General features: G+C 41.1%; 1 protein-coding gene across 1 annotated transcript in view; it reads left to right on the top strand.

Moving 5' to 3' along the window:
• The window catches only part of GLIPR1 (GLI pathogenesis related 1), an 18,347-nt gene that overhangs the window by 2,873 nt on the left and 2,931 nt on the right, over window positions 1–12,543 (top strand). The window contains exons 3-4 of the mRNA XM_033866311.2: window positions 8,103–8,215; window positions 12,216–12,301. Of these exons, the coding sequence (XP_033722202.1) occupies window positions 8,103–8,215; window positions 12,216–12,301 (199 nt within the window). The remainder of the gene's footprint in view (window positions 1–8,102; window positions 8,216–12,215; window positions 12,302–12,543) is intronic.

Here is a 12,543-nt window from a genome sequence, read left to right as displayed (position 1 = left end):
TCTAACTCACATTTGCAACATGGTGGAAACAAATCCCTAGGAAAGTCTTCTATAATCTTCTTAATATGCTACCTCCCTATACTGGCCACATTTTATTTATTTTATTTCCTGGTGGTCCTTGTCAAACCAATAACTAAAAGTAGTGAACCTATGTTTGACTGGTTTTAACGTAGAAAAAAATTGTTGAAATGATGTCTGAGAGCAAAAGCATTTCTAACAAGCCAGTTAACTTGGAATATTAGGTGTTTTTAAGAGCAAAATGTTGGTAGAAAAACTCAATATAGTTCAGCCTTATAAAGATACTGACCTCACTGGTGGTGGTATAGATGAAACACGTTTGGCACAGTTACAGGAAATTGTTATAATGAGAGGGAAAGGGTTGATGTCAGTGAAATTTTCATCTTAAGGTTATTGTAATCAAGGAGGAGCTATGAAATCATCAGTAGGCTTGGTCCCTTTCTTGGAAATATAAGTAAGGTCTCCCCTAGACTTGCCCAATAAGCCATCAATTTTGGTTTATATTAACAAATAAACCAGAAAATAAATTTCATTGGATTCCCACAAATCCTAAAGGGCAAGAAAGCTAAATCCAGAGTGCCTACAAGCGGTATCTGGTGCCATTATGCACTATGGTATTAATCTCCAGGAGTAATTGTCAGTCTGAAGGTGCTGACTCTCAGTCAGTGTTTAAGCTTCTCCCCTATTCTAGGCACTTTGTAAGGTACAGGTCATGCGTTTTAGTCCAGACTCCTGAAAAAACAGAGCCTGAGATAATAGCTTACGTGCTAAGATTTTACTCGGGAGTACGATCGCAGAGAAGTGAGAGGGAGGAGAAATGGCTTGTGGGGCAGGGAATGAGGGACACAGCTGGGAATGGCCCCTGACCCTTAGGAGGTGACTTTTATTTGGAAGAGACATGTGTAAGTGGATGTGTTATAGCGTATAGCTAGTGCAGCTCGGAGAAATTGACAAGGTGCCATGGGAGCAATGGGGACAGAGCAACTGACCTGGCCAAAGGGAGGTATGGAGACACAAGACTTGTTCATACAGCAGGAGACATGTAAGTTGGTTCTTAAACTGAGTGAGAGTTTGTCAAATAAAAAGGAATGTAAAAAGAACTCCAGGCAAAATTAACAAGGTGTAGAAGGTGTACAATGTGTACAAATGAACTTGGCATTTCAGAAGAATGGCAAGGAGCTTAACCCACCAAATACACAGTAATCCAAAGACTGTTAAATTGACAACAGTCTCCTAAACCCTGCAAGTTAAAAGATACTTCATGTCCATCATTCCAGGAAGTCAAAACAAGAGGAGGAAACTTCATTATATGTCATAGAGGCCTGAGATCTCAGAGATGGCCCTTCCCAAATTAACAGAGCTTACTTGTAAATCTTCCTCTTGCATTTAGGGGAAAAAAAAGAGGGCTAATATTTGGGACATAAAACATTTCCTAAAATCCAGTTCCTTTCAGACAGGTAGCAGAGCCAAAGTGAGTGATCCTAACCTGTTCTCTTTAAGAGACCACTACAGTCTACCCCCCAACTCAAATGAGGGAGAGGATGTCCAGGGACCTCTGGGTCTGGGAAGAGACAGCACCAGCAACTACTTTTTAAATGAATGTGGTACTTCGTTCTCTACATGTAAGATCTCATTCAACTCTCACCACACACCTCTAAGAGATGCTATTATCCATAGATGAATAAACAGGCCCAGAGGGGTCAAGAAGTTGTTATCCCAGTGTCATTTAGCTAGTAAGAGGAAGAGTTGGGATTCAGATATAAGATATGTTGCTTATCTAGTAAAGTAGTAGTACTTAGTAGTCATTGAACAAAGTTTAGATTTCTTCCATGAGCTGTTTTTCCATCAATTGGAAGAAGGCTCTGACAGCTTGATTGAAGACTTCTTGTTTTTATCCTTGCAAGAAATCTTGCTAGGAGGTCCAAGATTACTCAGTTGCCATTTTAAATTCATGCTGGAAATTACCTCAAGTGGGTATTTATAACTTCCCACTTACCCTCATGTTAATTGTTAATAAAAAGCAAGCTATTTTCAGATTTTGGCCAGTGAGCAGTGGTTGTACAGAGTAAAGACAATAGATTCAGATGCATTTTTTTTTTTTTTTTTTTGGCTGCATTGGGTCTTCTTTGCTGTGTGTGGGCTTTCTTTAGTTGCGGCGAGTGGGGGCTACTCTTCACTGCGGTGTGCAGGCTTCTCATTTCAGTGGCTTCTCGTTGCAGAGCATGGCCTCCAGGTGTGTGAGCTTCAGTAGTTGCAGCACCCGGGCTTTGTAGTTGTGGCATGCGGGCCCTAGAGCGCACGGGCTTCAGTAGTCGGGGTGCGTGGGCTCAGTAGTTGTGGTGCACAGGGTTCAGTAGTTGTGGCACACAGGCTCTAGCTGTGGTGGACAGGCTCTAGCTGTGGCGCACGGGCTTAGTTGCTCCGTGCATGTCCACTGCATTGGCAGACGTATTCTTAACCACTGCACCACCAGGGAAGTCCCCAGATGCATTATTACTTCATTAAAGTGTGATATTTCTTGACATGTTAACTCAATGCTTTAGTTCTGTCTTCACTAGAGATTTCAATTGTGGAAGAATTCTGGTGTATTGATATGGAAGATTATTTAGCTTAGATATTTTGTTGCCGACAGTTCATCTTTGTAAAGTTTGGGAATAGTTTGACTTAAAAAGCTGGGCGGTGGACTCCTCTGGTGGTCCAGTGGCTAAGACTCCACGCTCCCAATGCAGGGGACCATTTTAAATTCATGCTGGAAATTAACCTGCTCAGGGAACTAGATCCCACGTGCCGTGACTAAAAGATCCCGCGTGCCACAACTAAGACCCAGTGCAGCCAAATAACTAAATAAATATTAAAAAAAAATAGCTGGGTGGGCAGCAGCTCAGGTTTGATAGTGCTAATAATGCCCACTAGATGGCACTATTGATCTCATTTCTTTTTATCCCCACCCGTTGAGATTTTTATTTTTACACCCTCCCAGAACGAACGGAAGTGTGCGATGTTTCAGTTTGTCTAGCTGATTTTGTACATGTTGCATATTACTGATAATGAGTCAGATGGACTCATACTGAGAATTGAAAGGGGAAGATGGTGTATAGGGGTTGTTAGCTAGAAGGAAGAGACATGCCTGCCCCCACTGGGTTGGGTTCCCCAGATGCAATGTTTTTGTTAGGTATAGGTTCCTGATTCTGCTAAAAAGGAGAGCACTCTGGAAGCATCTTGCTTAGGGCATGGACTGTCCTCACAGCACTTTGTGGTCAAGTAGCATTAAGTTCCACCCCTCATCTAGGAAAAATTGGGGCAGTATGTATTTATAGATTTGTTATGAGGTTAAACATGTTGCATGTAACATGCTGAACACTACCGGCCACTAGGAAAATTCTCAGTGAGTAGCTCTTAATTTTTTAAAATTCTTTTTGTTTACCATATGAAAAAATGAAAACATGCAACAGGAATCTACCTGATTAAAAAGAAGTTTCAAAAGTTTTAAAGCAGAAGAAAATTAGTCATAAGAGAATAAAACATGAACATCTGCTGAGAGCTTGCTATGTTCCATAAGCTGTTCTAATCACTTTCTTATTAGCCCATTTAGAATGTCAAAATAAGCCTGTGGAGTAGGTGGTGTTACCCTCATTTAATAGACGAGGAAGCTGAGGCCAAGGTCACACAGTGGGTGGCTGAGCTGAAATATAAACTTGGTCTTTGTAACCCCAGAGCCCACAGAGTTGAACCCAGAAACTGAATGCCCATGAAGCTATTAAAAAGAGGCCAACTTGAATGGATGGATAAACTGATAAATCCATGCAATAAATATTACTCGGCAATGAAAAGGAGAGTGACTAGTAATGAATTCAACAACATGAGTGAATCTCAAATGCTTATGCTTAGTGAAAGCCAGATTGAAAAAGCTACATTTAAACTGATTCCACTTATGTAACATTCTGGAAAAGGCGAAACCACAAGGACAGAAAATAGATTAGTGATTGCCAGGGGCTGGGGGTGGGAGCTGACCACAAAGGGGCACAAGGGAGCTTTTGGGGAAATGTTCTAGGTATTGAATGTGGTGGCGGCTGCACAACTACATGCTTTTGTCAAAATTCATAACCTAAAACGGATGGCCTCTATGTTAATTACAACCTGATTTAAAGAGAGCCCAACTAAAACACAAGACGAATGGTAACTAACATTTGCACTGTCTTGGAAAAGAGAGATCAGAAATGTAAAAGAAAGTAGAATAAAAGAAATAGCATAAAGCATTAAGTGTGTGGGAGGAACCCAAAGGTTAAGAGTACTTGACACTTGAGATACAACTCTGGAGGAAAGTGCTCAAAGACCAGAGGATCAGAATATAAAATGATGGACTCAGGCGATCGTACTCCCAACATGGCCCGTTAGCATGCATAAGAATCACCTGAGAAACTTGTTAAAATAGAGAAACTTTTTCGCTGAATAATGTTCCAATATGTGTGTGTGTGTGCCTGTGTGTATATGTGTGTATATAAATACACTACATTTTCCTTAAGGAAATCCTGTCATTAGCATGGATGGATCTACAGGCAGTACGCTAAGCGAAGTAAGGCAGACAGAGTCAAATACCATATGATCTCATTTATGTGTGCAATCTTAAAAAAATAAAATGAACTCTTGGAAAACAGATTGGTGGTTGCCAGAGGTGGGGGATGAGTGAAATGGGTGAACGTGGTCAAAAGGTACAAACTTCCAGTTTTAAGATAAATAAGTCCTGGGGATGTAATGTACAGCATGGTGACTAGAGTTAACAATACTGTATTATGTATTTGAAAATTGCTAAGAGTATATCTTAAAAGTTCTCATCACAAGAAAAAACTTGTAACCATGTGTAGTAATAGGTGTTAACTAGCTGTTGTGGTGGCCATTTTGCAATATATACAAATACTGAATCACTGATTCAGTATTGTACACCTGCAATATAATTTATATATTTATTTTATTATATATTTATATATTTTATTATATATAATAAAATATATAATTTTGTATGTCAGTTATATCTCAGTTTTAAAAAAATACAGATTTCAAGGACAATTCCAGTGACTCTCATGCAGTAGGACTGAGATGGGCCCAGAAATCTGCATTTTAAACAAAGCACCCCAGAGGAAGTCACTTTGAGATGCAGTGAATAGAAATGAAGAAATATAAAAATAAATACAAAAATGATTGGGAAATTAAAGTACAAGCATCAAACCTGAGAATGAATGGCCATAAAACTAGGTGCTCTCGGGGAGATAGAGGCCTGATTTACTTGGTTACCTGGAGTTCCCTGCAGGGGATTCCAGGGTGTGAGATGGGAAGGGAGACACCCCACCTCAACCAGGGAGGGCCGTCCTTCACCAAAGGAGAGCACTGATCCTCTGTGGGAGACCAGTACCTGCCTCCGCAGCTCCTCCCCAGTTGTCACACAAGGAGGAGGACAGAATGGAAAGTGTCCCGGCCCCGCCCCCTGACACTGCCCAGCCCTCCCTAGCTCCTCCCCCACCTCCTACTCCATCCATGAGCCTTGGAGGAGCTGCCTCCATCCTAACCCTCTTCCCCTACTCTACACTCTCTCCCCAGAGAGCTGTTCTTAATTGATTTTTTTTTCTTTTTTTTTTTTGAGTAAATTTGACCTTTTTCAGCAGACACACCAGCCTTGTCTCAGTTCTGTGAGTCTTTCCCACCTCGGGGTTGGTTCGCACAGGTGTGCCCTCTGCTGGGAACCTTCTCTGGCCTCCTGGACCAGCTCACTTTCAGCTTCGGCCTCACTAACTCAGCAGGATCCCTGCTGTAAACTCCCTGAGCGCCCTCTGCTTCCCCTTCACAGAGCTCAAAACCCTAGCCTAATGGTTTCTTGACTGCTTTTCTCTACATTTTGTGAAGGCACCCACTGGCTCCAGCTCATTCATCTCCCTGTATTTGGTACAAGTAGTCACAAAGTTGCTAAATATATATATATATATATGTAAAAATTATTTGAAATTCTATTTTGTATCACTGTAAAAAGGAGTGCATTTAATTGCTGGCTTAAATCCACACTAGATTTTTTTTTTTTTCTTGTGGTACCCGGGCCTCTCACTGTTGTGGCCTGTCCCGTTGCGGAGCACAGGCTCAGCGGCCATGGCTCACGGGCCCAGCCGCTCCGCAGCATGTGGGATCCTCCCGGACTGGGGCACGAACCCGTGTCCCCTGCATCGGCGGGCGGGCGGACTCCCAACAACTGCACCACCAGGGAAGCCCCCACATACTAGATTTTTAAAATACTTTACTTTTTTCTTCAGCCTTCTATTACAGCAAACAGTCTTAGTTAGGATGAGCTGTGTAATTTATGTGGCCTAATGCAAAATGAAAACGTGGATCCCCTTGTTCAAAAATCATGGGAAAAGTGCCACTGAAAGTGCTAAAATGCGTGCAGCACTGAATTAAACCAGGTATGGGGCCCTTCTGATCACGGGGTCCAGTGGGACAGCACATCCCTCTCCTGGAAGCTGGCCCTGTTCTTGCTTTCCCTCCTATGCCACTAGCCACTCCCTTTCAATGTTTTGCTGGCTGTTTTTTTTTTTCTTTATCCCATGCTCTCATTTAGTTGTTTATTATCTTTGCTTACAAGATCTAATCCATTCCCACGTCTTCCAGGTTTGTGTCTCGAGCCATGCTCTGTTTTCTGACCGGCAGATGGTCGTCTGACAGGCATCTCGAGAGTAGCAGGAACTGAACAGAACCCCTTGTCTGTGTTCCCACCCACTTCCTCCTTCCCTCATTTTCCCCGTCTCAGCAAATGTTGTTCAGACCCAAACATTAACTTGATTTTTCTCTCTCCCTCTTACCCCACCCTCAAACCAAAAGCAAATTCTTTCAGCTTTACCCCTAAGCTGAACCATGAACCTGGTCAATTCTAGGGAACCCCACTACCATCACCGAAGTGAGAGTCACCATCTGCTCTTTCCAGTACCAGTGAAGCAGTCTCCCGAATTCCCTCCCTCTTTTCACCCCTGTTCTTCTCAGTCCATCTAGTTTATCAGCCAAAGTGACCTTCCTAAGACCTGAAAAAGGGACTCTCCCTCCCTCCACTACAAGATTCCCCATGAGCTGCTCCTCTCTGACCTCATTGCCTGTGATTTTCCCCAACTCCTGGATCCCAGCTCCGCTTGCCTTTATTTATTTATTTTTGGCTGCGTTGTGTCTTCGTTGCTGCGTGGGCTTTCTCTAGTTGCGGCGAGCGGGGGCTACTCTTCGTTGTGGCGTGCGGGCTTCTCCTTGCGGTGGCTTCTCGTTGTGGAGCACGGGCTCTAGGCGCACGGGCTTCAGTAGTTGCGGCTCACGGGCTCTAGGCATGCAGGCTTCAGTAGTTGTGGTAAGTGGGCTCAGTAGTGTGGCTCACAGGCTCTAGGTGCACGGGCTTCAGTAGTTGTGGCACATGGGCTCCGTTGTTGTGGCTCGCGGGCTCTAGCGTGCAGGCTCAGTAGTTGTGGTGCACCGGCTTAGTTGCTCCGCGGCATGTGGGATCTTCCCGGACCAGGGCTCGAACCCGGGTCCTCTACATTGGCAGGTGGATCCTTAACCACTGCGCCACCAGGGAAGCCCCTCTGCTTGCCTTCTTTCTGCCACTCTTGCACGCAAGCAGACTCCACGCCAGGGCCTTTGCCCCAAGGGCTCCCTCTGCACGGATGCTCTTCCTCCATCAGTTGGTCTCCTGCATGTTTTGAACGCTGCCTCTTCATCATTCAGGCCTCATCTCAAATGCTGCCTCCACACTCGAGACGCCTTCCCTGCACATCCAAGTGAAAGCAGCCCTCTTTCTCCCCAGCAGTCACTCTCTATCCTGTTAGCCTGTTTTATTTCTTCATTGCACTAGCTGTCAAAATTTGCTTAGTTATTATTTATCTCTCTCTCTCTCTCTCTCTCTCTCTCTCTCACACACACACACACACACACACACACACACACACACACTTTCCAACCAAATTCTTTGCCTAAGTAGAGTTAACATGCCTGTGTTTACGAAGGCCTAATCATACTCAAGTGTTCATTTTAGTATCTCTCTCTTCTTAACAATCTGTATTTTCTTTCAGATTGTTTGGGCAGATAGTTACAAAGTTGGCTGTGCAGTACAGTTTTGTTCTCGAGTTGCTGGCTTTGAAAGTCTTCGCAATGGAGCACATTTTATATGCAACTATGGACCAGCGTAAGTGCCCAAATTAACCTCTTTCTGGGAAAAGAAAAAAAAAACTATTTTAAAAGTATTTATCTTCATTATAGAAAATAAATCTGGGTAATAAAAAAAGTTTAAAAGAGAAAATTAACGTTACCCTTAATTCCTCTGCCCAGAGATTTACTCCATTTACACTGATACCTTTTTCTTTGTATGTGCGTTTGTGTTTGTGTGTGTCTGTGTGTACACCTTTATAAACACTACATAAACACACACACACGAACACATTTTTAAGAGTAGGAAAACTAAAATGTTTTCAGGGACATAGATTAATTGGATATTTTAATAACACCACAAGATGGGAAGATTAATATTCCATTTAATATTTATTAACTTATTAAAGCAGAACAAAAACCCACTCTGAATTGAATTTCTCAATTTATATAACTTATTTCATTTACTTTTGACAGTTTTGTTTTTGAAACAGACATCATTTTTCTCCCTTTGGAAAATAGGAAGATGCATGACATTCTCCTCCAACTTCCTTTAAACTTATATATGTGTGCTTATGCATCGTACACATACTTAGAAAACTGAGATGATGGAAATACACATTTTCTATTTTTTACTTAAAATTACATATGAGCATTTTCCATGGCACTGACGTTTTAAACAGATTACAATAATTAAAAACAATGCCATAACGTTTGTATAAAGCTTTCTATGTACTAAGCACAGTTCTAAGTGCTTCGCATATATTAAACTTATTTAATCTTCAAAAAATGTCTGTAAGTTCTACTATTACCCCTGTTTTGCAGATAAGACAGCTGAGGCCCTGACAGGCAACCAAGGAAACTGAAACTTCCTACTTCTTTATTGGGCAGAATACTTTAGGTCCCTTTGTCTTTCTGTGTTTTTATTTTATTGAAGTATAATTGATTTACAGTGTTGTATTAGTTTCTGGTGTACAGCAAAGTGATTCAGCTATACACGTATGTAATAGTTTGCATCTGCTAATCCCAAACTCCCACTCCATCCCTCCCTGACATCCCCACCGGCTCTTGGCAACCACAAGTCTGTTCTCTTTGAGTCTGTTTCTGTTTTGTAGGTAAGTTTGCGTCATATTTTAGATTCCAAATACAAGTGATAGTATATGGTATTTGTCTTTCTCTTTCTGACTTACTTGACTTACTTTGATAATCTCTAGGTCCCTCCATGTTGCTGCAAATGGCATTATTTCATTCTTCTTTTATGGCTGAGAAGTATTCCATATATATAAATACACACCACATCCTCCATCTTCTTTATCCATTCATCATAGATGGACATTTAGGTTGTTTCCATGTCCTGGCTATTGTATATAGTGCTGCAATGAGCATTGGGGTGCATGTATCTTTTCGAATTATAGTTCTGTCCAGATATATGCCCAGGAGTGGGATTGCTGGATAATATAGCAACTCTATTTTTAGTTTTTTGAGTACCCTCCATACTGTTTTCCATAGTGGCTGCACCAATTTACATTCCCAGTGAGGGAATGTAAACCCTCACTGTTGGAGGGTTCCCCTTCCTCCACACCCTGTCCAGCATTTATTACTTGCAGACTTTTTAATGATGGCCATTCTGACCGGTGTGAGGTGGTACCTCATTGCAGTTCTGGTTTGCATTTCTCTAATCATTAGTGATCTTGAGCATCTTTTCATGTGCCTATTGGCCATCTCCATGTGTTCTTTGGAGAAATGTCAATTTAGATCTTCTGCCCATTTTTTGTTTTTTTGTTGTTGTTGCTGTTATTGAGTTGTATGAACTTCCCTTCATCGGTTGCATCATTTGCAAATATTTTCTCCCAGTCCATAGTTTGTTTTTTCGTTTGTCTATGATCTCCTTTGCTGCGCAAAAGCTTGTAAGTTTGATTAGGTCTCATTTATTTTTGCTTTATTTCTATTACCTTGGGAGACTGTAGATATCTTTGTCCTAATCATCCCATCTAGACAAAAGTCAGGCCTTTCCAGTAGCATGTTTCTCCCAAGATGAATTCTATTTCCCTAGAAGTCACAACTGCCTTGTTTTTAGCTTGTTTTTGAAGTAGCAATTTTCCTCTCTTCTTTAAAGTATGGAATGCACAATTAAAGTATGAAGCAGCATAAATGACTGCATCAAAAACATTCTAGAATTTAACAACTCAATGAGTACTGTGCTTTTTAACAATGAAAGATACTCCAATGATTAATGTCCATTTTGGATATCTTTTATAATTATCAGAATCTCTACTATATTCCTTTGACTATTTTCCACAGGGTAACATAAGCAGAAGGGTAAATTTGAGACAACCTAAATTAATTTGGAGCCAAACGAGATTTGAACATATCTTTTTAGTTGGAAATGAGGTTTTAATAAAAAGTAATGTCTCAACTCTGAAGATTAACGCATAGTATTAAGGGAGAGGTGTCCATGAACTTGGATTAGAAAAAAGTTACATCTTTTTCAGTAACTTCTATTGAAAGTAGCGTTTATGAAGATAACACTCCAATCATTATCAGCAATAGCTGTGACTGTACAGCACTACCTGTATCTTTATCACAGATATGTTCATATCACTCTGTAGTTGCTGCATCTCTCTCAAAATAGTTTTTATCACTACCTTGAAATTACTGTAATTATTAGACTCCCTGCTAGCTCTTACCTAATACTTGAGAAGTACATATTAGTATATCACAAATATTTTTAACATGTTAATAACTATTTCAACTTAATTTGTTTCCTTTATAATCCTATGAACTTTATTTTCGGTATTTTTAAACTATTTTGAGAAAGGGCCCATGCGCTCCACCAGGCTGCCACAGGGTACATGACATGAAAAAGTTAAGAACTCCTTTCCAAAAGTAGAGTTCCAAAAAAGATTAGAGCAATGGCAGGTTCACTGAAATAAATGTACAGCCTTTCATCATTACTACTCCAGAGATATTCATGGGGATATAAAATGTTTGGTTATTATTTCATTTTCTAATCTGTGATCTTGGTCAATTACTTACATTCTGTGCCTCAGCCTCTAGCTATGGGGATTAAAAAAATTATAGTATCTTCCTCATAGGGTTATTGTGAAGATTGATTCATTCGAGGATACTTAGAACACTGCCTAGGACACGAAGAGTATTCAGTAATTATTATCTATTATTCATATCACATCTTTTATGTGAAAACAGATTGCATTTTAGAAACTCCCCCATATTTCTTGTTTTTTATATATATATATATATATATTTTTTTTTTTTTTTTTTTTTTTGCGGTACGCGGGCTTCTCACTGTTGTGGCCTCTCCCGTTGCGGAGCACAGGCTCCGGATGCGCAGGCTCAGCGGCCATGGCTCACAGGCCCAGCCGCTCCACAGCATGTGGGATCTTCCCGGACTGGGGCACGAACCCATGTCCCCTGCATCGGCAGGCAGACTCTCAACCACTGCGCCACCAGGGAAGCCCTCTTGTTATATTCTTTTGGAAAGCCCTTTCCCCAGCCAAATGGCTCCCATCCAATAAAAACTATGGAGGTTTGCTAGACTGAGGAGAACAAAAATGTGGGTCATGATGGCTTTTCTAAGACGGACAGTTTTTTGGATGGCAGTGATCACATAGGCCAGACAGTAAGTAGAGGGAGTACTGCTCTGAAATCAGACAAATCTAGGTTTCGTTCTGACTCTGACATCTGTACCTTGTGATTTTTGGCAAGTTACTTTATTTTTTAGAGGTTTAGTTTCCTTATCTGTAAAATAGAAATAAAAATAACTTCTTCCCCGAGTTGTCTTAAGAATTAACTGAGATGATTAAGACATAGGTTCCTAAACACAGGCACCTAGAATGAACTCTGCAAATATTAGCAGGTTTCCATTTCTGCTTCCCCCTCTCCTCTTCTCCTACCAACCCTCTGAATCTGCAGACTTCCATCCTAGGATTTAGCCAAGGACCATAATAAATTGCAATTGGAAAAAAAAAAAAAAAGAAACCAAAAACTCTCCTAATGGACAGTTTTCCTCTACTTCACAGAGGCAATTACCCAACCTGGCCATATAAAAAAGGATCCACATGCAGTGCCTGCCCCAGTAACGACAACTGTCTGGACAATCTCTGTGGTGAGTAAAAGGAGCAATCTACCAATAATACAATGTGTTCAAAACTCTTGTAACTTTCTACAGAGCTAAGAATGCAAACATTTGCTTTATCCTAACGGCTATTTTCAGGGAAAGTGGCATCAGGGTTGCAATCAAACCTGGGAATGAATATATGGTTCAAGACAAATTTAAAGAAGCAAATAATATTCTTTAGTTAGCGCTAATCAGACAAACAACAAACGACTCTGATGCTGGGAAACTGT

The sequence above is a fragment of the Tursiops truncatus genome, chromosome 11 (genome assembly GCF_011762595.2).
Source record: "Tursiops truncatus isolate mTurTru1 chromosome 11, mTurTru1.mat.Y, whole genome shotgun sequence".
Classification (NCBI taxonomy): Eukaryota; Metazoa; Chordata; class Mammalia; order Artiodactyla; family Delphinidae; genus Tursiops; species Tursiops truncatus.
Note: the sequence above shows the minus strand (reverse complement) of the source record. Positions and strands in the feature narration are given on the sequence as shown.